Genomic DNA, 27,154 nt, shown 5'->3' on the forward strand with positions numbered 1-27,154 from the left:
TGTTTATCAAAACATTTTGCAGGAGAATGTAAGGCTATCTGTCTGCCAATTGAAGAACAACAACCCAAAACACAGAAGCAAATCAACAACAGAATGGCTTCAACAGAAGAAAATACGAAAATATGAGTTACAGACGGAATTCAAAATGGATAAAAAAATAATAAAAATCACAGCAATCTACAATCAATACCACATAATGACAAACAGATAGTGCACATTTATTGAATATGAAATACTTAAATATCTCATATACATAATTATTTACCCACCTGAGTCAGGACATGTTAGAATCACCTTTAGGAGCTTTGCACACCTTGATTGTACAATATCTGTATATTATTATTATTTTAATTCTTCAAGCTCTATCAAGTTGGTTTTTGATCAATGCTAGACACCATTTCAAGTCTTGCCATAGATTTTCAAGCCAATTTAAGTCAAAACATAACTAGGCAGCTCAGGAACATTCAATGTTGTCTTGGTAAGTAACTCCATTGTATATTTGGCCTTGTGTTTTAGGTTATTTTCCTGCTGAATGGTGCATTTGTCTCCCAGAGTCTGTTGGAAAGCAGACTCAACCAGGTTTTCCTCTAGGATTTTGCCTGCGTTTAGCTCTATTCTGTTTATTTTTATCCTAAAAAACTCCCTAGTCCTTGCCAATGACAAGCATGCCCATAACATGATGCAGCCACCACCATGCTTGAAAATATGAAGAGTGGTACTCAGTGATGTGTTGTGTTGGATTTGCCCCAAACACAACACTTTGTATTAAGGACAAAAAGTTGTACTACTTTAGTGCCAAACAGGATGCATGTTTTGGAATATCTTTTATTCTGTACAGGCTTCCTTCTTTTCACTGTCATTTAGGTTAGTATTGTAGAGTAACTACAATGTTGTTGATCCATCCTCAGTTTTCTGCTATCACAGCCATTCAACTCTGTAACTGTTTTAAAGTCACCATTGGCCTCATGTTGAAATCCCGGAGCGGTTTTGTTCCTCTCTAGCCACTGAGTTAGTAAGGAGTTTGTAGCAACTGGATGTATTGATACACCATCCAAAGCGTAATTAATAACTTTAACATGCTTAAAGGGATATTCAATGAACACTTTTTTTTACCCATCTACCAATAAGTGATCTTCTTTGTGAGAAATTAGAAAACTTCCCTGGTCTTTGTGGTTGATTCTATGTTTGAAATTCACTGCTCGACTGAGGGACCTTACAAAAAATTGTATGTGTGGGGTACTGAGATGAGGTAGTCATTTAAAAAATTGTGTTAAACACTATTCTTGCACACAGAGTGAGTCCATGCAACTTATGTGACTTGTTAAGCAATAGTTTAATCCTGAACGTATTTAGGCTTGCCAAAACAAAGACATTTCAGCCTTTAATTTTATATTAATCCACTTTGACATTATGGGGTATGGTGTGTAGGCCAGTGACACAAAATCTCAATTTAATCCATATGTAATTCAGTCTGTACCACAAAAAAATTTGGAAATGTGTGAATATTTTCTGAAGGCACTCTAACCTGTAACACTGGGGTAAAGTGATCTGTTCTTGCAATTTGTAGTCTATGACATTTCAGATTTACATATGATAATTTTTCACAAAGTGAAAAGTAACTTTAATTATGTAAAAAAAAATACATATTTGTTTAGCTTAACTTCTTCCAGTGTGAAATAGTTGCTAGCTTGGTAAACTTTATTTTCAGAGTAGCTTCCCCAACACTGTTTCTTGTCTTGTGTATTTGTGTCTAGTCACCTAATCGTCTAACCTTGCTGTAGGAAGCAGTGACCTTAAACCTAAACTGGATGTACAGTGGGCACGGTGATATCATACCTCCTGTCCTAGGGCTATTGAGCTGTTTTGGTCAGCTCCAAACTATAAAAAGAGCCTACCCTTGATTTCCCGCCAGCACTGCTTGATTACCATTGTCTCCGGCCAGCTGTAAAGAATACCTACAAAAATGCACATTATCTACTCTCTCAGGCGTGTCGGATTTCCTCCCGCTACAAATTACCCTTATTAATTATGGATCAGCTCTAACAGCCCCCTCTCTCTAGCATTCCACCGGAGGACATTTTACATGAGTGTTTTTTTGTCAGGACTTAGACTCTGTGTAGTTTTGTGCCTTAATGGACACTGGAATGTTATTAATGTACGCAATAGTAGAAACCAAAAGATGAGGGTCAGGGGGAAATAATACATCCTTGACCATGGATTAACGACATCTACTCCTATTTCACACATGCCCCAAAAGTGATTTTTTTCACTACTAATGGACCAAAAATTGGAGTCTATTTTTAAGGATTAGGATATCAAGTGCAAAACAATCTTGCTTTGCCAGATATACCTCTTGGTGGCAGTGTAGACTCAGTCAGTCACAATGCGTAGCCTTCCTTTAATTTCTCTCCTGCAATACACTCCACTTCTCTCTCTTCACCCCCTCTTCCAAATGACAGGCCTCTCACTTATCATATACTAACCATGATGAGCATACAGTGAAGAGCCTTCAGCGAGAGGAAATAGCTGAGGAACAGGTCCAAACAGCCACTGGTGTTTACTGTTTCTGCTGGTCACATTTGGTTTATATTCCAGAGACTGCCTCTCTTCCCTCCACATAACTTAATTCCCCTTGGTTTTTACATCTTTTTGCACTTACAGCTGCTTGTGGAACTTTTAGAGACCAAATGTATTCTTCAACCTGACCTCTTCAGCATATCCACCTACTCCCGCAACTAAGCGCTTGAAAAGAAACATCCCAGAAAGTGTTTGTGAAAAATTACAAAATCATTCAAAAAAAATAGTGTATGATGCTAATATAGAATCCAAGCAGACTGCTATGAATAAAAGTAAGATAGAAGAAGAACACTTAAGTGTTTTTTAACACCTTTTCTCACAGTGTGGGATAAAAATGATTTGACGTACGCAGCAATCCACTGTAAACTTTTTTTTGAATAAGGCCCTTGATGTTGATTTGTATCAGTAGCTAGGGCTAAGAAGCATATTGAATGCATTTGGTTTTTGTGTTGCGAAAACAATACCAAACCAAAACACTAGAATTATGAATATCTCAGCTTCTGTGGCTATAGAAGATTGCATTGTTTGATCTTTGTAACTGACATACATTATGATCGTGATTTTGTATTTCTTTGTATTTTTGGGCCCAGTTCTTGGAGCAGTGGTACATGACTTCCAAACAATAAATCTCCGCACAGGAGAACTTTCTGGACTAAGGGCATAGTATTTGCAGAATTCCAGAGTGTAAACAATACATCTGTGTCGGCACAGGAGAACTTTCCAGACTAAGGTCAAAGTATTTGTCAGTGTCAATCTTGCTTGTGTCAATCTTACCTGTCTGTAAATGTAAGCAGAGTTTGCTGGACCAGATCGCCTGAAAACGCTGGTTGCCTGACAACTCGGTAGATCAGAGGCTGGCAACTGGAGCAGAGAGGATTGTGGGGGCCAGAAGTGAACAGGATAGCATCAATCTCCATCTTCTCATCAAAGGTGCTCAGTTTGACAGCTGCCACCCTTTTTCCGGTGTGCAGACGTAGAGTGAGGGGAACATCACAGAAGACGTGCTGTGGACCCATGTCAAGAGACTCGTCTGTGTCTGTTATTAGCTCGATGTTGGCGATTGCCTGGTTATCTGTAGAGACAACATGGTGGACAATCATCACCTGTATAATCAAGTAGTTCCAGAGAAAAATGCATATGCTTATCCCTTTATTTATTCATAAACACCTAGAAAACAAATACTGGTGTGACTTGACATTACCTGCTAAAATGAACAGCCAAAGAATTATGATTCAGGTAGACACAATGCGTGGCTTGTATTGTGGAGAGTTTCAATAATTGCTAAATGTACACTGTTGTCACGCCATGTTCAAGAATGGCCTTTTCCCCTTCATTCAGATTACAACCTCCCACTTTCGGTTATTTGAAAATGAAAACATCTCCAAAATATCGCTATTTTTAAAACAAGCAATAGAAAGCTTGTTGCAATTTCAGTTTAATCCACCAGAAAATACAGAAGGAATATTAGAATAAATATTATGGTTAAACGCAAATATATTAATTGATAAAAAAAAATAGGAATGCACGATATATCGGTGAACATATCGGAATCTGACAATATTTGCTAAAAATGCCAACATCGGTATCGGCCCAATGTCTAGTTTAATGCCGATGTGCAAAGACGATGTCAAAGCTGACGTGCATACCTATATAATGTAGGTACATGGCGTAAAATTTGTGCTACATGTGCAACACAGCATTTCTAACCTAGTCCACAATGTCTGCTGTGTGGATCGAGCAATCAACAAGTCGAGCAGTTATTTGAAAGAGTAAGAACATTTCAGCGAGACAACTCAAAGGTGAAATCCATTAACGCCAATATAATGGAATTCATTGCCCTTGAGGAATCCTTGTAAATAAGTATTAGCTAGGTAGCCACTTGTTGTTTGCCTATTGAAATTGAACTTCAGTTCGGGAAAATAAATAGCTAGCCAGCTACTTAACCCTGTTGCCCAAAGCTAACATTATAAGCAGCCAGCTTGCTTCATCTGGCTAGTGAGGCTTGACCAGACCGGGTTTTGTGAAGCTAGCCACAATAAGGATGACACCCACAGTACACAACTGTGAAGAGTTAACACAAATATTAGCGGTGTAGCTCTTATCGTGGGACTGTGACTGTGTCACCCCCCCAGTCAGCCTATTGTGTGTATTGTGTGTATTGACATTCATATTGCACTGTGCCGCTTTACCTAAGGATTGGGGATAAATTAAACGGGGTATCAGTCTACTCAATGCCCTATATATTTTTTCCCAACATCCTCCTCAGAGTTATCATACTCCAAAACATCCACACAGTATTGTTTTTCCTCTGGAATAGTGTTCAATACACAAAGTAGGTTGACAATAGATGTGGCTCAATTCACAGTTGTTTCACAGTCCCGCAATAAAAGCTACAACACTAATGTTCTCTGGGTGTCACTGAGTAGACTGATAACCCATGTCATTGATCCACAATCCATAGGTAAGGCTGTACAGAGAAGTAAGAATGCCCCCAATACAATTCTTAAGTTTAATACATACAGTGTGATTTCAACAGATTTTTGTCAAATTAACAAATTATTGTCTTTTGTTGATTTTATATGTCAACATTCCAACCTTGTTTAGCATGATCTATTCAATTATGGCATAATTCTACTATTTGTATTAATTTGCATCACTGTCAATGACATACTTTTATTTTGAAGGCTAACCAAATAGTGTTATTTGACGTGTATCTGTTTTGACATGCAAAGACCCAAACGACGTTCAATAGAAATCCAGGTTAAGAATGAAACGACTGAAGAAATGAACAACAAAACAGCAAAGCAAGTAAATGAAATAAATAGGTTTTGATTATGTTTTACTGGTAATGGGGACATACGTAAATGCCAACAAAATAACTTTTTGGCCGGTGTGGTGTATGTGTGTAACATTTATTTAACTAGGCAAGACAGTTATTAAAAAATTATTATTTGCTGCCTAGAAGGCCAGCATCACGGAGTCGCCTCTTCACTGTTGACATCGAGACTGGTGTTTTGCGGGTACAATTTAATGAAACTACCAGTTGAGGACTTGTGAGGGGTCTGACACTCTAATGCACTTGTCCTCTTGCTCAGTTGTGCATTGGGGCCTCCCACTCCTCTTTCTATTCTGGTTAGGGCCAGTTTGCGCTGTTCTGTGAAGGGAGTAGTACACAATTTCTCACATGGAATAGCTTTCATTTCTCAGAACAAGAATAGACTGAAGACTTTCAGAAGGTTCTTAGATTCTGTCCATTTTGAGCCTCAAGCGCTGATGCTACAGATACACAACTAGTCTAAAGAAGGCTAGTTTTATTGCTTCTTTAATCAGGACAATAGTTTTCAGCTGTGCTAACATAATTGCAAAATAGTTTTCTAATGATAAACTTGGATCAGCTAACACAACGTGCCATTGGAACACAGGGGTGATGGTTGCTGATAATGAGCCTCTGTACGCCTATGTAGATATTCCATTAAAAAATCTGCCGTTTCCAGCTACAATAGTCATTTACAACATTAACAATGTCTACACTGTATTTCTGATCAATTTGACGTTATTTTAATGGACAAAAAATGTGCTTTTCTTTCAAAAACAAGGACATTTCTAAGTGACCTAAACTTTTGAACGGAGGTGTATGTAGCTTGTTTTTGTCCCAGGTTCAGGAATGGCTGAAAAAATGCAACATTTACTTGGAGCCAACTCTGCAAATAGGACTGCTGGGTGATTCGATAAGCCATAATCAAACGATCAATAGTATAATAATACTATTAGCAAATGTGTTTATCTTCCATTTACAATCTGTAGAAACTATGAGAATAGAAAGGTTCAGAACTTTTGTGAAACATCACAGCACAATGGAAAAATATATGGCAACTAGGAATCAAAATGGTATGGTGTTCAGAGATAGATGGGAGGGGTTGAGGTTAGCTGAAGGCTGGGACTAAAAACAAATAAAAAAGAACTCATGTAAAATGTACTGTCCGTGAAATGTATGTAGTATGTATCAGCTGGAAGTGGAAGCCTAACTATTGTATTCCATTAGTTTACTCCAATTAGGGGAGGGGTGGTAGGGTTTGGAGAAAATAATAAAGAAGGAACAGCAACAGCCCCAAAACATCACTGCTCTAGAGGAGATCTGCATGGAGGAATGGGCCAAAATACCAGCAACAGTGTGTGAAAACCTTGTGAAGACTTACAGAAAACGGTTGACCTCTGTCATTGCCAACAAAGGGTATATAACAAAGTATTGAGATAAACTTTTGTTATTGACTAAATACTTTCTACCATACTTCGCAAATAATTCATTAAAAATCCTACAATGTGATTTTCTGGATTTATTTTTCTCATTTTGTCTGTCATAGTTGAAGTTTACCTATGATGAAAATTACAGGCCTCTCTCATCATTTTAAGTGGGAGAACTTGCACAATTTGTGGCTGACTAAATACTTTTTTGCCCCACTGTAAGAATTCAGACACTTTGCTATGAGACAAGAAATTGAGCTCAGGTGCATCCTGTTTCCATTGATCATCCTTGAGATGTTTCTACAACTTGATTGGAGTCCACCTGTGGTTAATGCAATTGATTGGCCATGATTTGGAAAGGCACATATCTGTCTATATAAGGTCCCACAGTTGACAGTGCACGTCAGAGCAAAATCCAAGCCATGAGGTTGAAGAAATTGGCCATCGAGCTCCGAGACAGGATCGTGTCGAGGCACAGCTCTGGGGAAGGGTACCAAAAAATGTCTGCAGCATTGAAGATCCCCAAGAACACTTGCCTCCATCATTCTTAGATGGAAGAAGTTTGGAACCACCAAGACTCTTCCTAGAGCAGGCCGTCCGACCAAACTCAGCAATCGGGGGAGAAGGGCTTTAGTCAGGGTGGTGACCAAGAACACGATGGTCGTTCTGACAAAGCTACAGAGTTCATCTGTGGAGATGGGATAACCTTCCATCTCTGCAGCACTCCACCAATAAGGCCTTTATGGTAGAGTGGCCAAACGGAAGCCACTCCTCAGTAAAAGGCACATTTTGCCAAAAGGTTTGCCAAAAGGTACCTGAAGGATTCTCAGACCATGAGAAACAAGATTCTCTGGTCTGATGAAACCAAGATTGAACTCTTTGGCCTGAATGCCAAGCATCACGTCTGGAGGAAACCTGGCAACATCCCTACGGTGAAGCATGATGGTGGCAGGATCATGCTGTGAGGATGATTTTCAGCGGCAGGGACTGGGAGACTAGTCAGGATCTCGGGAAAGATGAACGGAGCAAAGTACGAGAGATCCTTGATGAAAACCTGCTCCAGAGCTTTCCTTCTAAATGCATTTGAGCCAATCAGTTGTGTTGTGACATGGTAGGGGTGGCATACAGAAGATAGCCCTATTTGGTAAAAGATCATGTCCATTTTATGGCAAGAGAAGGTCAAATAAGCAAGAGAAACGACAGTCCATCATTACTTTAAGACATGAATTTCAAGAACTTTGAAAGTTTCAAGTACAGTTGCAAAAACAATCAAGCACTATGATTAAACTGACTCCCATGAGGACCGCCACAGGAAAGGAAGACCCAGAATTAACTCTGCTGCAGAGGATAAGTTCATTAGAGTTAACTGCACGTCAGATTGCAGCCCAAATAAATGCTTCACAGAGTTCAAGTAACAGACACATCTCAACTGTTCAGAGGAGACTGCATGAATCAGGCCTTCATGGTTGAATTGCTGCAAAAAAACACTACTAAGGGACACCAATAATAAGACAAGACTTGCTTGGGCCAAGAAACACGAGCAATGGACATTAGACTGGTGAAAATCTGTCCTTTGGCCTGATGAGTCCAAATTTGAGATTTTTGGTTCCAACCGCCATGTCTTTGTGAGATGCAGAGTAGGTGAACGGATGAACTCCACATGTGTGGTTCCCACCGTGAAGCATGGAGGAGGTGTGATGGTATGGGAGTGCTTTGCTGGTGAGATTGTCAGTGATTTATTTAGAATTCAAGTCACACTTAACCAGCATGGCTACCACAGCATTCTGCAGCAAAATGCCATCCACTTAGTGGGACTATTATTTGTTTTTCAACAGGACAATGACCCAAAAACAAAGTGCTATTTGAAAGAGAGTGATGGTGTTGCATCAGATGACCTGGCCTCCACAATTACCCAACATCAACTGAATTGAGATGGTTTGGGATGAGTTGGACAGCAGAGTGAAGGAAAAGCAGCAAACAAGTGCTCAGCATATGTGGGAACTCCTTCACGGCTGTTGGAAAAACATTCCTCATGAAGCTGGTTGAGAGAATGCCAAGAGTGCAAAGCTGTCATCAAGGCAAAGGGTGGCAACTTTCAACAATCTCAAATTTGTTTTGATTTGAACCGAAACTATTTTTGGGTTACTACATGATTCCATGTGTTATTTCATAGGTCTGTTGTCTTCACTGTTATTCTAGAATGTATAAAATAGTACAAATAAATAAAAAAGTAGGTGTGTAGGTGTGTTCAAAATGTTGATATATATATATAGAGAGAATAACAACAACAAAAATGCAGAAAAACGCATGTCAAAAATGCTAATCAATTTATAACATTTTTGACATGCATTTTTCTGGATTTTTTGTTGTTGTTATTCTGTCTCTCACTGTTCAAATAAACCTACCATTAAAATTATAGACTGATCATTTCTTTGTCAGTGGGCAAACTTACAAAATCAGCAGGGGATCAAATACTTTTTTCCTTTTTTTATATACACTGCTCAAAAAAAGTAAAGGGAACACTTAAACAACACAATGTAACTCCAAGTCAATCACACTTCTGTGAAATCAAACGGTCCACTTAGGAAGCAACACTGATTTACAATAAATTTCACATGCTGTTGTGCAAATGGAATAGACAACAGGTGGAAATTAGAGGCAATTAGCAAGACACCCCCCAATAAAGGAGTGGTTCTGCAGGTGGTGACCAGACCACTTCTCAGTTCTTATGCTTCCTGGCTGATGTTTTGGTCATTTTTGAATGCTGGCGGTGCTTTCACTCTAGTGGTAGCATGAGACGGAGTCTACAACCCACACAAGTGGCCCAGGTAGTGCAGCTCATCCAGGATGGAACATCAATGCGAGCTGTGGCAAGAAGGTTTGCTGTGTCTGTCAGCGTAGTGTCCAGAGCATGGAGGCGCTACCAGGAGACAGGCCAGTACATCAGGAGACGTGGAGGAGGCCGTAGGAAGGCAACAACCCAGCAGCAGGACCGCTACCTCCGCCTTTGTGCAAGGAGGAGCAGGAGGAGCACTGCCAGAGCCCTGCAAAATGACCTCCAGCAGGCCACAAATGTGCATGTGTCTGCTCAAACGGTCAGAAACAGACTCCATGAGGGTGGTATGAGGGCCCGATGTCCACAGGTGGGGGTTGTGCTTACAGCCCAACACCGTGCGGGACGTTTGGAATTTGCCAGAGAACAACAAGATTGGCAAATTCGCCACTGGCGCCCTGTGCTCTTTACAGATGAAAGCAGGTTCACACTGAGCACATGTGACAGACGTGACAGAGTCTGGAGACGCCGTGGAGAACGTTCTGCTGCCTGCAACATCCTCCAGCATGACCGGTTTGGCGGTGGGTCAGTCATGGTGTGCCCTCCATGTGCTCGCCAGAGGTAGCTTGACTGCCATTAGGTACCGAGATGAGATCCTCAGACCCCTTGTGAGACCATATGCTGGTGCGGTTGGCCCTGGGTTCCTCCTAATGCAAGACAATGCTAGACCTCATGTGGCTGGAGTGTGTCAGCAGTTCCTGCAAGAGGAAGGCATTAATGCTATGGAATGGCCCGCCCGTTCCCCAGACCTGAATCCAATTGAGCACATCTGGGACATCATGTCTCGCTCCCATCCACCAACGCCACGTTGCACCACAGACTGTCCAGGAGTTGGCGGATGCTTTAGTCCAGGTCTGGGAGGAGATCCCTCAGGAGACCATCCGCCACCTCATCAGGAGCATGCCCAGGCGTTGTAGGGAGGTCATACAGGCACGTGGAGGCCACACACACTAATGAGCCTCATTTTGACTTGTTTTAAGGACATTACATCAAAGTTGGATCAGCCCGTAGTGTGGTTTTCCACTTTCATTTTGAGTGTGACTCCAAATCCAGACCTCCATGGGTTGCTAAATTTGATTTCCATTGATAGTTTTTGTGTGATTTTGTTGTCAGCACATTCAACTATGTAAAGAAAAAAGTATTTAATAAGAATATTTCATTCATTCAGATCTAGGATGTGTTATTTTAGTGTTCCCTTTATTTTTGTGAGCAGTGTATATATACTGTATATATATAGATATATGCTGTTGGAGACCACTAGAATGAACCCGGGACCCACCGGCTGAGACGTATGTGACCCACACAGTGAGGCTGTCAGGGACCACAGGGTGGAGGAAGCGCAGCATCAGGACGCAGCCCTCTGTTTCAGGGCAGGGAGACGTCACATTGGCATCATACAGGCTGAGCTCTGGACTCCAGGCCTGTAGGCTGGGCTCACATGGCTGGTATACATCTGGAGGGCCTGTAAACACACACACACACATCTTGTTTTACAATATATATATATATATATATATATATATATATATATATATATATATATATATATATATAGACCCCTACATGTGTCCCCAATGGCACACTACTTTTGACCAGGGCCATTTATGGAATATGGTGCCTTTTGGGATGCAACTAAAAAAAGGGCACAGTTACAACTGATCTAGTAGATCAACTCAGTATCACAGATTATTGTGAAATAGACACAAATTGCTTATTGGAAATTTGTGAGAGGCACATGAAAACACAGAAACGATAGGAGGGAGGTTGGTCAGGGAGGGCAGCTGGGTGTATAACACGACCATCTAGCAACCCAAATGTTGTGTGTTCGGATCACGTCATGGACTTCTAATTAGCAACTTTGTAACAACTTACTACTTTTTAACAAATTAGCTAGAATGCTAGCTAACCCTAACCCTAACCCATTAATTACTTAGCTAGCATGTTACCTAACCTTAACCCCTAGCTTACAGTATCTAATGTTAGCCAACTAGCTAGGCTAGCTAATATTAGCCACCTAGCTAACATTAGCCACAACAAATTGAAATTCATGTAATCTTCCAGAATGTGTTATGAAGGAAGAAAATTGTGTAATACACACAAAATGTGTTGTGAAGATGCATTTTAAATGTAAACTTTATTTAACTAGGCAAGTCATATAAGAACAAAAAACAACTGTCCAGTGAAAATCTCACTTTTAAAAGTTCATATTCTGTTAACTCATACCCAGATAATATTTTTGACTAGTCCCATACTCATATTTGTGGCCAAAGCATAAATTGGAGAAAAAACATTTTAAAAAACCCACCACAAACTTCTCTCAAACGGACCGTTTCAAAAATGCTTGCTATTTCCTCATAGAGGATGAAGTCATCCAACTGGCCAATCAGCGGTCTACTCGCATTAATATTTTTAATGACCGGTATATGCCCACACCATTCTGTTGTTGGGGTATGCAGATACTATTCCAACACAGAAAAGCTGCTTTTTAACATATTTAATTACCATTGTTTGGAAAGAAAACTATTTCACTCATATTGTAATTAATTATAGGCCATATTTTATAGAAATCTGTAAACACTGGACTGTTGCCGTTAACTGATGACATACAACTTACATGCCCAATTGGTTTAAAAGGTAGGAACGTTACATTATTCTTTGTCTTTAAATGGGACATCAGCAGTTGCTACATCCATTTTTGGACATATAAATAAATTATATGTACCCATTGATGTTTGAAGAATATAACTTATAAATGCCTCATGAGCATAGTTCAACTGTCGTACTCCATCAGAACCCAAAATATAAGCTTTTTTTACTCCAATGTTTATAAACAAAATACATGCGAAAAAAAATATTATACATCCTAACAAAACATGGTTCAAACTATAATGCTGATATCATGGATGATCGGTCCTTGCATCCACAGCTCTAAGCATTTGAGAGTAGTTACAGTTTTTCCAGCCCCATCCCTCAGCTTTTTACCAAAACAGGTAGTACACTTAATTGTTTCTACTGCTGATTGACACTTTAAGTAGTGTACTATCTCTCAGTTTGTTTTATGATTTTGAATCACTGAAAAACCATTACTGTACTATTATTAAAGAAGAGGGCTACTGGAGAGTACCAGTGATGGGAGAGAGCTTGGGAAAATCACACAACCTGGCTGTGGACTGGACTGGTCTTCCCCAAGCCACCCTCTAGTACACAACATACCCAGGTGCAATTTCGCACAGGAAAGAAATCCATGCCGTAACAATGTATAAAGCATGTTCATTTCCTCTGTGGTACAAATGGGAAAAGTAGCAGGTAGTATGTCTCAGCAGAGCCCTGAACTAAACTGTTGGATGGTGAGAGGGACAGAGCCTGCAGCGGTAGCCCCAGCAAGCCAATGCCTGAACATCCACAGCTTCCACAGCTTCTGCTATTTGCACCCAATGTGGCTCCTTCACATGTGTGGATTTTTTCAGGGTAAACATCAGCACGCCAAGTCAAACCATAAAACTAAATTGGTCAGATAAACAGAGAAAGGCCTCAACACAGGCCCAGATTAATCGCTGTATCAGATGTGGCAAACGGCTCCCACAGGAAAGGCTAGTGCTTCAAGATCTTAGTGTATCATCCTTCCTGCTTTCAGCAACTTAACAATGCCACTACTTTTCCCTTTCTCAAGATTAAATAGACTCCCCAGGTTTGGAAATGCATGCTTGGGTTTCAGTGGAGGAACACATCAAAGGGAAGATCTGTTTCTGTGAAAAGAACGAGGTATACACTATGTTGTATGCATTTTTTATTAATTCAGTCAATGTTTAAAACTTAGCTAAATCAATTTTGAGGCCTAACAATTTAGAGGCCTAACAGTTTAATTCATTTGTAAAAGGGTAACAATGGTACTGGGGTGGAACATTTTGACTTGTTTTCATATAGGCTGCGATCTAATGCAAGGTGCGTTGTAGCAGAGTGCACTATTTTAATGGCAATTTACGCTTGAACCAACATGTGCAGCGTTTATCATGAATACAATCCCTGCAAACATCTTCGAAAATGCCTTTAAAAAACTGCAAAAAAAAGTGTCAGCTGTATAGTGTGCTGCACTATAACGTGATTGCATTTAATCCCGCCCTAATCAACCTTAACTAATTTTCCTGTTAAACCTAGAACTAAGCTCATGAGGCATTTATAAGTTATATTCTTCAATAATCAATGGGTAAATATAATACATTTGTTTATGTCCAAAAATGGATGTAGCAACTGCAGATTTCCCCTTTAAGGGGAGGGAACACAGCCACCTCGCTCTCCAACCAATTTCCATTTCCATTTTAGTCATGTAGCAGACGCTTTTATCCAGAGTGACTTACAGTAGTGTGTGCATACATATTCATATTTTTCATATGTATCATTTAGGGGCAGATTTATTGAATAGGAAATTCAGCCACTCTTAGAGGAACGTTGAAATTGATAAAAGTGCTTCTTTATTGTTAAACATAAAACCAACGTATTTCATAAACAGTTTTACAGACTGAGAAATTCTTTTTTTCAAAATGGCCTCCAATGGGTTCAGGGACCAATCACATGGGAATACAAAACAAAACATAATTTGATTTGATTTGTCAATGAGTTGAGTTTATTTTCTTCTTTGCAACTCATTTACCAATCACATAATGTTTTGTTTTGTATTCCCATTGTGATTGGTCCCTGAACCCATTTGAAATATACAAAAGCCTCCTTTATTTTTAAATCTGTAAAACTCTTAATTTCCTGTTCTAAATTAAGTTCTCAAGACCCACGAGTGAACACCTGGCTTACACATGGACAAGCAGGTAGGATGACTCTCTTCCCCCCATAAATTACACTATAGTACACAACAAAAGCCAACAGACTGTGTCTCTCCCCAGAACTGTGGATTCCACTCTCCTTTCCTGGACAATGCTGTAATTGTCTTTATCGTCATTAAAGTACAGCATGGAGAATAATCACCACCTCCTCTTTTTTTTCAAAGCACAAATTCCATCTGAGGATTTCCACATATTTGGGTAGAATTTCTAAAACGTTTTATACACGTCATGTCAAAAGACTGGGCTTCTCCACACTCAAAGAATCTTGATTGGAATAATAAGGAACATCTGTTACATGAAGCATAAAGATTCAAAGCACTACAGTATACACAGTTTTTATGACAGTACAATGTTGGACGGCACCCAACATTACCAAAAATTGACATTGCCAAGCACCCTGTTTTTCTTATGGCCAAAACAAGAGAAGATTTTTTGCCTGGCAACTATTATTTTATGATTTTCATATTTTTCTTCCATACAGTCTTTATCCCTGCACGCACCTTACCCACAGGAGAATAAGGGATCCTCCATGCAGAAAGGTAGAACTTAAACTGTAAGTTACTGAATGTTTTGTGTATGTTCAGAATGGACATAATAACACACTAAAATAAATGAGATTCAAATAAATGATTTATCAGATGAGGAGTATGTGCTCACTTGATTATGTTTTTGAAGTGTCAGAGACATGTCACTGAGTGTGCAATGTAACTCGGCCTTGAGACTACTATCCTAGACTAGACTGGCTACTAGTGGCTAATGGAATTTTCATAATATAAATAATACATGCCACTTAGCCGATGCTTTTATCCAAACCTATTTCACAGTTGTGCATGCATTCATTTTAGTATAGGTGGTCCCTGTGGGAATTGAACCCACAACCCTGACGTTGCAACTGGCATGCTGTACTAACTAAGCCACACAGGCCCATGTGTGGCAAAAGAGAAATACTGACCAATAGCCTCTTCAGGTGTCCAGTATCCGGAGGAGTCACAGACCCGGGGCGAGGTGGCCTCATAGGCATACTGATGGAACACACCATCTGCCTCACAGTCCCTGCAGTTTACACTATCCACTGTAGGGGAACTGTTAAGAGAGGTGCTCAGATGTAAGTATCAGAAAATCTTTGAAAATGTCATTACCATTCATGAATATCTGTGTCTGTATCCCAAATGGCACCATATTCCCTTTATGGTGCAGTACGGGCTCTCTATGGGCCCGTGGTCAAAAGTAGTGCACTATATAGGGAATAGGGTGTCATTTGGGATACATATTATCTCATTACTGCTGATATGAGGAAAAACTTTAGCTACACATTTATTCTACCTTTGATGAAGTGGCCCCCTTACAGGTGGCAGCCAATGAATGGAGACCGAGTCTGAGCTCTGTCGAATCACCATGGGCTTGAGAGGGATGGGGGAGGGCCTTCTGTTGTTCAGCCAGTTCTCGTAGACTAGATCCATATAACAATGCATCCGAGCCACTTGATTTGGTGTGAAATGGTTGGTGCAGTTATCGTCTGAGGAAAAGAAGTGAAAGTAGAGTTAATGTTCCCAGCGGAAATCATCAAACGGTGTCAGGATCCTTGGCTTACGTACTCCCTTAAAAATGTGTGTGCTTGCGTACTCCCTTAAAAGACCTTCTCTTTTAAAAAAGCAGCAATCGTACTGTTTGTCCATTTCAGTGGTGACCTATCTTTCAGGGCATTTTTTTTGCCCTTTTTTGGGCTTGCCTGTTTTGCATGTTATTTTGGCATTAATACATGGCCAAATCAAATCAAATCCAATTTTATTTGTCACATACACGTGGTTAGCAGATGTTAATGCGAGTGTAGCGAAATGCTTGTGCTTCTAGTTCCGACAATGCAGTAATAACAAACGAGTAATCTAACCTAACAATTCCACAACTACTACCTTATACACACACGTGTAAAGGGATAAAGAATATGTACATAAAGATATATGAATGAGTGATGGTACAGAATGACATAGGCAAGATGCAGTAGATGGTATAGAGTACAGTATGTACATATGAGATGAGTAATGTAGGTTATATAAACATAAAGTGGCATAGTTTAAAGTGGCTAGTGATACATGTATTACATAAAGATGGCAAGATGCAGTAGATGATATAGAGTACAGTATATACATATGAGATGAGTAATGTAGGTTATATAAACATAAAGTGGCATAGTTTAAAGTGGCTAGTGATACATGTATTACATAAAGATGGCAAGATGCAGTAGATGATCTAGAGTACAGTATATACATATACATATGAGATGAGTAATGTAGGGTATGTAAACATCATATTAAGTGGCATTGTTTAAAGTGGCTAGTGATAAAAAATTTTACATCAATTCCCATCAATTTCCATTATTAAAGTGGCTGGAGTTGAGTCAGTATGGCATATCAGTTTGCAAACAATGTAAAACATATATCTTTCATTGTTTTCTTGAGTAAGGCAGCTCTAAAATGCAGGTGTTTAAGCCTAGCGCAGTGCTTTCATTAAGCCTAGCTCAGTGCTTTTTTTGCACCGTGATTGGCTCAGTGTTTTATCACTCATGGGGAAAATACGTCACAGCCAAGTCTAAGGGTAGACCTCGAAAAAATCCAGAGAATGCCAGACAAAATTTGCCCACGAAGGACAGACGCGCCACCTTCCTGTTCAAGTGAGCACAGCACAACAAGGTGAGTCCAAAAATGTATTGTATGCTGCTGCATAAATTATGTAATATGCCAGGGAGATATGTATACTGTAGCTAAGAAAGTAATACTAAGTGTATGTTGTGTAGTAAGATGTTAGTAGCCCATATGGCTCATCCTAATAATTTGGTCTATTTACCCCTCTTAATTTTACCTACTGTTCTGACTTGGTGGTGCACATGTAGCCTACAGTATAACCTGTTTTAGAGAAATGTCATCATTTAATATTGTAAGAGCTTTCATTGTCTGCTTATACGCCCCCTTTATTTATCTTACGGTTCTGACTTGGTGTACAGGGAGAACACTGTAAGAACGGCCCATTTTCTGAATTCTGTCGCTGTACATTTCAAAAGCGTTAAACAAATAGTTATATTGACTACGTCCCTCCTAGCTCACTCATTAATGTCTTAATCAAAATTACGGATTGCATCTTATCCACTTGTCATCCACTTATGCCATAGTTTGTACATCTCAATTGTCATTAGAAACCACATTTGTTTAAGCAAGTCAGCAATACCAGCTGTGTTTTTTTTAAGGCAGTAAATGAGGCTGAATTAACTGTTTCGCTGCCAGACAAGGCTTCACTGATAGCCAGGTGTAGCAGTGGTAAGATGTTGTGACTGCTGTTGAGACAGCTTAATGTAGGCCCTAACAGTTTGTGGGTACCGTTTGTCACCGTTATAGTGCAATTAATGTATTTGTTTATTGTTCTGGTGTGTAGTGGATTTGCTGGCATGCATTCCACTTTTCTTTTCTTTTTTTCACCAAGATTAACATGCTAAAATTGCCACTGGTCCATTTTGAGACACCCTAGCCAAGAAATCTGTCATTCATTTTGATGTTTCTGCCGAAGAGATCTTAGTCGAGCAATTTTACATCTAACTAAGATGTTTGGTGCAGTATGTCGCAATGAAAAAAATTGCAGGAAAACGAGTGGTCTCTCTTTGAATGACAACAAAGACTTTATTGAAGAATCCCTACTGTTGACCAATCAATGACGAAAGGGCGAAGACTTCAGCTCCGAACTTCGGCTTGCCTCCAGAAAAAGGCTGTGCCCGAACAGCTGAAAAACCCCTCGCTGAAGTCCAAAACAAACCAAAACTTTACAAAATGTTGTCATAATACTACATGCATGAACTCTTCCGAACTGTTTTGGCTGGGAAGTATGCGGACGCTTTAAAAGAAAGGTTCACCCGTTTTGAATGTAATATTGTTTTTGTGCATCTCTGAGTGATGTTCTTTCAATTCCCTGGGTTATTTAATGTTTTCATGTGTATCTGAGTTATTAGCGTTCAAGCAGGCAGAAATTCGTCCAGTATGACGTAGCACTGTGATAATGTCGCTCTCACTACACTGGAAGTCAATAGCAATACGACTTTTAGATCGCAAAAACGTCTATCATACATGTCAGATTTCAATACCGGCCGATGTCATAACTTGGGAGCATGTCTTCTCTCGAATGAGTCATTGATCATATTTTTGCAATATTCCTACCTAGAGAAATTTGTAATTTAACGGAGGGTCTAGCACATTTTTCCTTTTTATCTGCCCCTTTAGTCCAGGGTGCATTGCATGGTGCCGTTGCCAGAGATATTATAGAAAGGAGAATGAATGAAGGAACGTATAACGCCCCCCCCCCCCCCCCTCAGCGTTGTCATACTGCGTCACATGTTTGCTAAGCTAATTGTCACACAATCCATTCTCAAAGTCAGTGTATATGTCGAGAAACATGCTTTACACAGTAGACAGTAGACCAGGAGGGATTTAAGTTTTGGTTTTAAAAAAATACTGTAAAATCACCAGGAATTCAGCAAGAAATGTGTTTGTTAGGAAATCTGTTCCCAAGTATTTCCACAAATAAAAAAATACACGTGATCGTCTCTCAATGTAATCAAGGTATGAAATTATTGTTATTTTCAAATAAATGTTTTGGGCTTAGCTGTGGTCAACTTGCAGTGTACAAATTATTCAAATGATTCCCCCCCAAAAATAATCCTGTGGCTAGTTGCCTACCCCTGCTGTAGACATTTGTGGTCTTGCAGTAAGAGTATGGCACCACTGCCTAATTTTAGGTATGTGCCCCAAATGGCACCCTATTCCCTATACAGTTCACTACTTTTGACCAGGGCCTATAGTGATCTGGTCAGAAGTAGTGTTCTATGAAGGGAATAAGAGTGCCATTTGGGACACAGCCTAGCTGATGCTGACTGCATTGCAGAGAGGTTACAGTAGACCTACCTGTGTAACTCATGTAGTTGTTGTACGGTGTGTCCTGGTAGAGCGTTATCCCACAGGTGTCATTGACATGACCAGGGTCGTGGCAGGCCTTAGACTTGGGTGTAGGGGCCGTGTCTGCACATAGGTCTCCTGTCTCCATGGAGGGAGTGGTCTCCTGACAGGGGTCATCACAGGACTCCCGCTCACTGACCCCCTTGAAGACATGGTACAGTCCGAAGATATGGCCCATCTCATGGATCATTGTGTTATTGTGTCCGATGGTGCCAAAGTAGGATGGATTCATCACCATTCCACCTGTGGATAGGATGTTATAGTTATTGAACAGAACTCAACAGGTGGTGAGATTGCTGAAATAGTCTGCCTTTGTTGCTTCTCAAATACTCCTAGAGCCTGTAAATAACTTCCATCCCAGATCTACTCCATGATCACAGTGGGACATGTTTTTTGGGGGGCAAAGATGAATCAGACACAATCTCTATGTCAACTTCTTTCAATGTTTTTTTGGTGTGTTTATTGACTAATTAGTCAAGCTTGCCATCTCAGACAAACAGTCAAACACATTTTGTCTGACAAGCCCTCTGAGTAATAGCATGTTAACATTTGGATTTAGAACCAACTAATGTCATAAAAACCCTAAACGATGTGCCATTTATAACCACTTAAAGACGAGGCAAACCTTCAGCAGTTTTAAACTCATCATGTAAGAAACAAGTAGAGTGCTATCCTGGAAATAATTTGCATAATTTCTTATCATGTAATTTATGGAGTATGGAGGCAGAGGTTATTGCCCGTTATAAACTTTAAGAACTGAAATAGAATAAAAATGCTATTTGTTTTCTAATTAGAAGCACTATTCAATTTGTGAGGACCTCTGCTGTGCCCGTTGAGACAACTTCACTTTAATAGCACATTTAGCCTGTAAACAATGACAGATGTATGCAGGGCTTTGCTTCAACATTCAATTCGGTGGAGAATATATTCTGGTGCAATTGGGAGTAAATTGGGAGAGGACCTGCTTGTCAGACCAAGACTTCCTGACTCTAAGGCCTGTTCTCATGGTTTGTCCTCAGACATAAATCATCAGGTCTCATATACAAGCTTAACCGTTAATTACAAAATAAGACTGGGAAAAGTAACTACACAATTGACACTATAAAGTTTCTCTTCTCTCTTACAGTCGTGGCACCACTGCATCTTTCCCTGTATCATTCAACCACTTACTGTCATCATATTGAAAGATGTGGCTTTGAGTTAAATATCCTCACTTCAGGGAGCTGTGGGGTTCAAAGAGGGGATGGAAACCTGCAAGACGGTAGTCCATAAGGGACATATTGTATCAGAGAAAGCCCAGCCCAAAACACTGACTGGCTTGTTGATGCAGTTCAACCCTGAGGAAGAAGAAAAGGACATCTGTGCTGGAATGCACCGAACGCCATGCCCAGGGCCCATAATGAATGTGCCAGGAGGTAAGACGCAACCCAGAGGGAGCAAAACAACAAACCTGATTGAACGGAGAATAATACTTTAAAGGGGTTTCACTCCCCGGCCAAGCACTCTTACTGAGTGATTTACAGCTCTTCAGTAGATGGAAGAGAACACACAGAAGAGGATATAAGATATTTAAGGATAATTTACAAGAAGCAACTTGACTGTAACGCAGTGTTTCTTATTGGGGTAGAACAATTCCATTAGCAATACACAGACAAAATAATACCAGTCCAAACCAATTAGAGTAATACATTTCCACTTCAGGTAAAGTTGGGATTTATTAAATAACTAGATGTGAGGAGAAAACTCTTAGCTTTAACGAGCGATTGAAAACAGTAACAATGTTTTTGTTTGGTTGTTGTTGGGGTTGTCTTTACAGTGGAAAGTCCTAATGATTCGGAGGAAATCTGCCAGGAAATCTATGCATGCTGCAAGTGTTTTCTACCCTGGATTAAGGCTAATTCATCTTGTTACAGCTAATACTGAGATCAAAGAGTGGAGGGCAAGAGATGAGGAGAGTGATGGGGAGAGTGAATAATGGAGAGAGTGAGGGAGAGGGGGAGAGAGAGAATCTGAAGACAATGCCTACCTTCTCTTCTTCTGCATTTTACTTTGTGTAACTTTTGTGTGTACTTTCTAAGTTATTAGGTTCTATTAGGTTAGAAAGTACACACAAAAGTTACACAAAGTAAAATGCAGAAGAAGAGAAGGTAGGCATTGTCTTCAGATTGGCATGTTATAGCATGCATATCATTTTGTAGCTCAATGTCTTTTGTGTTTGATTCAGGTGAAGACAGAAGGAAGGGGTGTAGCAGTAGCTTACCCTGATGGTTGAGGGCCTCCTTTGCCCATGGCCAGGTTGCAGCCCCTGCTAACTCTTCACGGGCTGAGTTGTTGGCAAAGAAAACATTTAGGGTGTCTGTGCTGCTCAGGTGTAACAACTCTTTCAGTTCCTTCACACTCATATAGGCTCTGCAGAAAAGAGAATAAGTATATGTCATTAGAATAAATAACATATTGCATTCCCTGCTTTTAGTCTAGGGCAATTGGACAGTTTGCTCACACAATCCTATAGTAAATAGCAACGGTATACAGTTTCAAATACCATGTGAAAATATCAGACAACACAGGTGTAGAATTAATGAACTCCCAGATACACACACACAGTCAGGTCCATAATTATTGACATCAATGATAAAGGTTAGCAAAAAATACTGTATGAAATAAATAAAACAAATATTAAGCTATATAGTATGCTACATTTTTGGGGGAAATGATTATGTTATACTAACACAATTGCTCGGAGAAAGATATTTTGTTCAACAAGTAATTTAAAAAAATCTAAAGATTATTGGCACCCATATTAACCCCAGGTTTTCAATGTGGTTCAAGTCTGGAGACTGAGATAGACATTGCAAAATGTTGATTTTGTGGCCAATTAACAATTTCATTGTAGATTTTGATGTGCTTTAGGTTATCTTATTGCTGAAAGACCCATTTGTGGCCAAGTTTCAGCCTCCTGGCAGAAGCAACACGGTTTTTGGCTAAAATGTTTATGATGCCGTTGACCTTAACAAGGGCCCCAGGACCACTGGAAGCAAAATAGTCCCTTACTATCAAAGATCCTATGGCCTGGTCCTATGGCCCTTGTTAAAGTCAACGGAATCATGAACTTGACCAGGAAAATAACAGGACATGTTAGCCAAAAACCTGGTTGTCTCTGACAGGAGGCTGAAACTTGGCAGTCCTTAACCGCAGAGAAAGGATATCAAGGATCTGGAAAGATTCTGCATGAAGGAATAGTCTAAGATCCCTCCCAATGTGTTCTCAAATATCATAATTGTTTTTAGAAAAAGACTCAGTGTCGTTATCCTCGCATGTGGAGTGTGCTGAAGTATAGGGCTGCCAATGTTTTTTTAGATTTGTTCGATACATTTTTTAACTAAATATATTAAATGTCTTTGAGCATACAAAATAGCTCAGTATTTGTATTTATTTTATCGTGTTTTTTTGCTCATCTTTATCAAGGGTGCCAATAGTTATGGACATGACTGTAGATCGGATCCCATGACATCGTAATGAAAAAGTCCTACAGTATGTTGTGGTACTCAACGGAGAAAGTAGACAGTACAATAATTTGTTTGGTAACATTCAAGTCATGTAGTCTAGTCAGAGGAGCTCCTGATGAGAAAGTAGCTCATCTGGGAGTTCATTTCCACTTCTCTCCTTCTACATCCAATTCTACTACTTCCAAAACAACATTGTTTGAATTGGTTCGGGTAGCTACATGAAACCACTACCTTCCACTTCCCCCCACTCCCAACTGTGATAGATTGCCATAGAACTGCTTTGATGTGTGAAGTTAACTTTTTTTTAAACGCTAGATTATGTCACATGTCATTTTTCTCTTTTGCTTTTATAGCTGGAAAGCCTTTCCACCTATCACTGGCCCATTCGTTTGAAAAGGTATGAGTGTTAATACTCTTTTGAAACCTGCCAAAGGGTCTAGCCCATTAGTTGAACCACCTACTGTTTCTTGGATGTGTTCCACCCAAGAACTGACCAAGTGTAGTTTGCCTTACATCCAGTTTTCATTAAACAAGCAAACACTGTGTCAATCTGCTTGAGTGCTCCAATTCAGCATTAGGTCAAATGAGTTTCATAATACATATAACATATTAAATATAAACAATGGATTGATCGTTTTTTAATAATAAAGTATTGGTTGTTCATTTTGAATTCTACATTATGAAGCAATATTTTGGTTGGTAGAATCCATTCAATATAGCTATGGACACAATTCAGTCAGTTGAGAACTCTAATATTCATAGCCAAACTTCTTGCAACACTGGCCCTTCAAAAAATACACCTGGAAAGGGGTTATTACATTACGTAATACAGTAGGCCTACTTTCTAAAAAAATATTTTCTGCACAAATTTGATAGAATTATGTTTAAAATCTGAACTGGGACGATAGAACTGTTCTCAAAGGCCATGTAACTTTTTCCAAATGTCCTTTCATTGTTGGAGAAAAAGGGATTTTTGAGAACCACCTAGTTTGCCTTGCAAACGGATTCAAACCACCAGTTCTGGATCCCCTCAGCGGCAGGGGAATATCCTAGCATTAATGGCTAAAATGTCCTCCTCATTTTTCCTTTCTCTGTCATGTGTGGCCAAAATCTTCATGTACCTGGCCATTCCTCATGGCTGTCTCTCTGTCTGCTTGAACAACAAATTTGTGTAGTGACAGCAATTGGCTAGGGATTGAGTTCTATTGCCCAGCTGCAGATACCTGGACAATAACTCAGACAGAAAAATACCAAAATCCCAGACCCAAACATAAAATTGTACTCTCTACAAATGCCATCAAAATGTCATCCCTGCACTAATTCTCCTAAAACTCTGGATTGCAGTCCAGGGATTGCACTCTTCCAACCAGCTCAGGTTAGGACCTTTTAAAGACATAGGCTACACTGCAGATATTCCAGAAAGCCGTGTCTTATTAAGCATTTGCATCTATGGTGGATTCGCAATTCATACAGTTTAAGTGAATGGTCAGAGGTAGGAAAAACTTTGGCAAGTAACTGAGAGAGATTACATCATTGCAAGCTATAAATCAGAAGTCAGTTCTACGCTCATGCCTTCCTGACACTTACTTTTATATCCGTCTCGGGCCTGGCTTTTTAGCTGATGTTGTTGCTCTGTAAAGTACAAATACCAGCCCTCCCTCTCTGTGCAAAACAACACATTGACTGATTGTACTCCAAATGTATTGTTAGTGCCCAATCTGAGGGAATTAATTATGAACAGTTTAGGAACTCTGTCTGAAGACTCCCTACCTAAAAGACACACTACCAAAAAGGAAACTACTAATACAGTATGCCGACTTGTGAAGAGAAAGTCACTGGTTCTGTTGGACAGGTACCCCAAACTCATTGCAATATTGCTTCAAATTAAAATGTTTAATTATCTTATCAATAGCATTTACATGACCATAATCACCAGCTATAGGTTTGGGAACGTTATCACCAGTACATTTTGATCCTTAAAATAACTTTTAAGTTTATATTACAAAAAACCATGACGATAGACTATAATCTACAGGAAATTGTATTCTTCAAGAAATTGTAACACATTTTAAGCAGTCTATAATCCTATGCAATGCATCGTAAACTCAAACATGCACAGTATGCTGTATATTAGATGGTCGATTGATTTATATCAGACAACAATCGCAGGTTAAGAATTTCTACCTACATGCTGTGCACAACTAACGAAGAACGACATTATGGCAAGACATCATGCATTTTGTTTGAAACCCAGATAAGCCTGCCTGTCAAAAATAATAGAATGGAGCAGAAGAGACTTCTGGTTTCGTTGTTTAGCAATAATAAGTGTATACTTTGGCTTCTCTCTCAATTCACAGTTTCACATGCTTTCAGAAACTGTTCAAGAGTATCAATGTGTGTGATTCACATGTTGTCTAATACACATAGCCTAACAAAACAAAGTACCCCGAAGACAGACACTTAAGGCCTCTTTAGTAAATCAAGCTTAACGCCTAATTAGGTGTTAAACTCCCAATGCTTACGTAGAGCCTCAATATCATTACTGTCATTATCATTAAACTCACAACATTCACAAAGTCCAATAAATCCAGGGGCAGGCAGCACCACTTTTCTGGTTGCAGTAGCTAAGGGAGGCTAAGGATGACAGACCCAGCACTTTTTTATTTGTCAGAACTAGTAAAGAACACCAATATAAACCCATTAATTTAATTGGAAATTAGATTGAAGATGGCTCTGGACCACAATATCCATAAAGGTATTGTTTGTGACTAATTCATACGTTCAGGAAATTGGGACAATTTCCCAAAGCAGCAACTGTATATACATTTTCAACCATTCAACTGATCTTCAACACCTTGATTAGAGGAATCTGTGTTTCTGTTGGGACAAACACCTGCAGTACTGCTGTGGCTCTCTTGGAGCAGGATTAAGGATCCCTGACAAAAACTAATTGAAAAAAAATGTCTCACCTATCTGGGGACTCTGGATCGAAGCATGTCTTCAGGACATCCGTGACCTCAGGATCACAACAGTCTCCATCATCGTAGTCGTAGTGGATGCTGTTGCACTCTGTGTTGCAGACCCCGTCCCTCCTCTTCCAGTTGTAGCAGGGCCCCAGACGCAGACAGTCCCCACCATCGTGGCCTGTCAGTGGGTGGTCACACTCCGCGTCACAGTGTCTGTTACCAATCTTACTGATCCGGCAGTTGCTGAGGATGAATCGCTGGCGTACAGATGTGTTCTGGACAGTATGCGTGCTCAGCTCCAAGCTGATGTTGTAGGACTGGAAGGCTTCGACAAGTGCCTGGTGCTGCATCTGGATCTGGGCCTGAGAGACAGTGGGACGACTTCCGTCATCGTTACAGATGTTGACAATGCGGTAGCGGATCCTTTTCTCTGTGCGCAGCTGCCAGTGGTTATTGTAGCCTAGGATGATGTCTGTGTTGTCACAGGTTGTTAATCCACAGGGAGGGGGCAGAAAGGGGGACACATGCTCCTGCTCAGGGATAGGGATGATGACTATGGATGGGTGGTAGCCCTCCTTATGAGGACTCCACTGTTGCTCTATCTCGGAGAAGTCCGCCCAGAGTGCGAGGTTTGGTTCCCTTTTATCAATCCGAGAAGGCCCTTTAAGGAGGTCCTCGTGAGTGCGGGGGAGCACCCATAACACAATGCCTCCGATGTGCCCTCGGAAGTTGTGCCCAAGGTCTGACTGGTCCCCACCTAGAAGAAGTGTTCGACAGGTCTCCATGAACGGGCTGTAGAGGTCACCAGACTGCAAACTGCTCTCCCCAACCTTGGCACCATCTATGTAGAGCTTCATCCTGTGGCCATTGTAGCTGGCCATCAGGTGAGTCCAGGAGTTAGGGTGGTAGCGCTGATGCCCATAGATAGTTGTAGCTTTGGGAGCTCGGTCTGTACGGAGTGTAAAAAATAATCTGGCATCTTTTCTTCCACCGGGCTTTACTGTGCGAATACCTACGGACCATCCTTTCTCACTTAAGGAGTGGGAGCAGTTGTCAAAAACCCCTGCACACAAGAAATACAAATATTATTTTGCAAAAAGACAAACATTGAGCATCCTCTTTCAATGTAATTAAAGCCAGACTACCCAGAGAGTTGTGGGGTTGAAGGTATTTCCCTAAACGAAGGCACTGATTCCCAGCTGTTTCT

At 40.2% G+C, this 27,154-nt stretch overlaps 1 protein-coding gene across 1 annotated transcript in view; it reads right to left on the minus strand.

Annotated features, from left to right (window-relative positions):
• The window catches only part of LOC139387384 (pappalysin-2-like), an 83,390-nt gene that overhangs the window by 48,574 nt on the left and 7,662 nt on the right, over positions 1–27,154 (minus strand). The window contains exons 2-8 of the mRNA XM_071133529.1: positions 25,951–27,010; positions 21,736–21,884; positions 19,425–19,718; positions 15,808–16,000; positions 15,437–15,567; positions 10,932–11,114; positions 3,352–3,649 (exon numbers count right to left, since the gene is read on the minus strand). Coding sequence (XP_070989630.1) covers positions 3,352–3,649; positions 10,932–11,114; positions 15,437–15,567; positions 15,808–16,000; positions 19,425–19,718; positions 21,736–21,884; positions 25,951–27,010 — 2,308 coding nt within the window. The remainder of the gene's footprint in view (positions 1–3,351; positions 3,650–10,931; positions 11,115–15,436; positions 15,568–15,807; positions 16,001–19,424; positions 19,719–21,735; positions 21,885–25,950; positions 27,011–27,154) is intronic.

The sequence above is a fragment of the Oncorhynchus clarkii genome, chromosome 28 (genome assembly GCF_045791955.1).
Source record: "Oncorhynchus clarkii lewisi isolate Uvic-CL-2024 chromosome 28, UVic_Ocla_1.0, whole genome shotgun sequence".
NCBI lineage: Eukaryota > Metazoa > Chordata > Actinopteri > Salmoniformes > Salmonidae > Oncorhynchus > Oncorhynchus clarkii.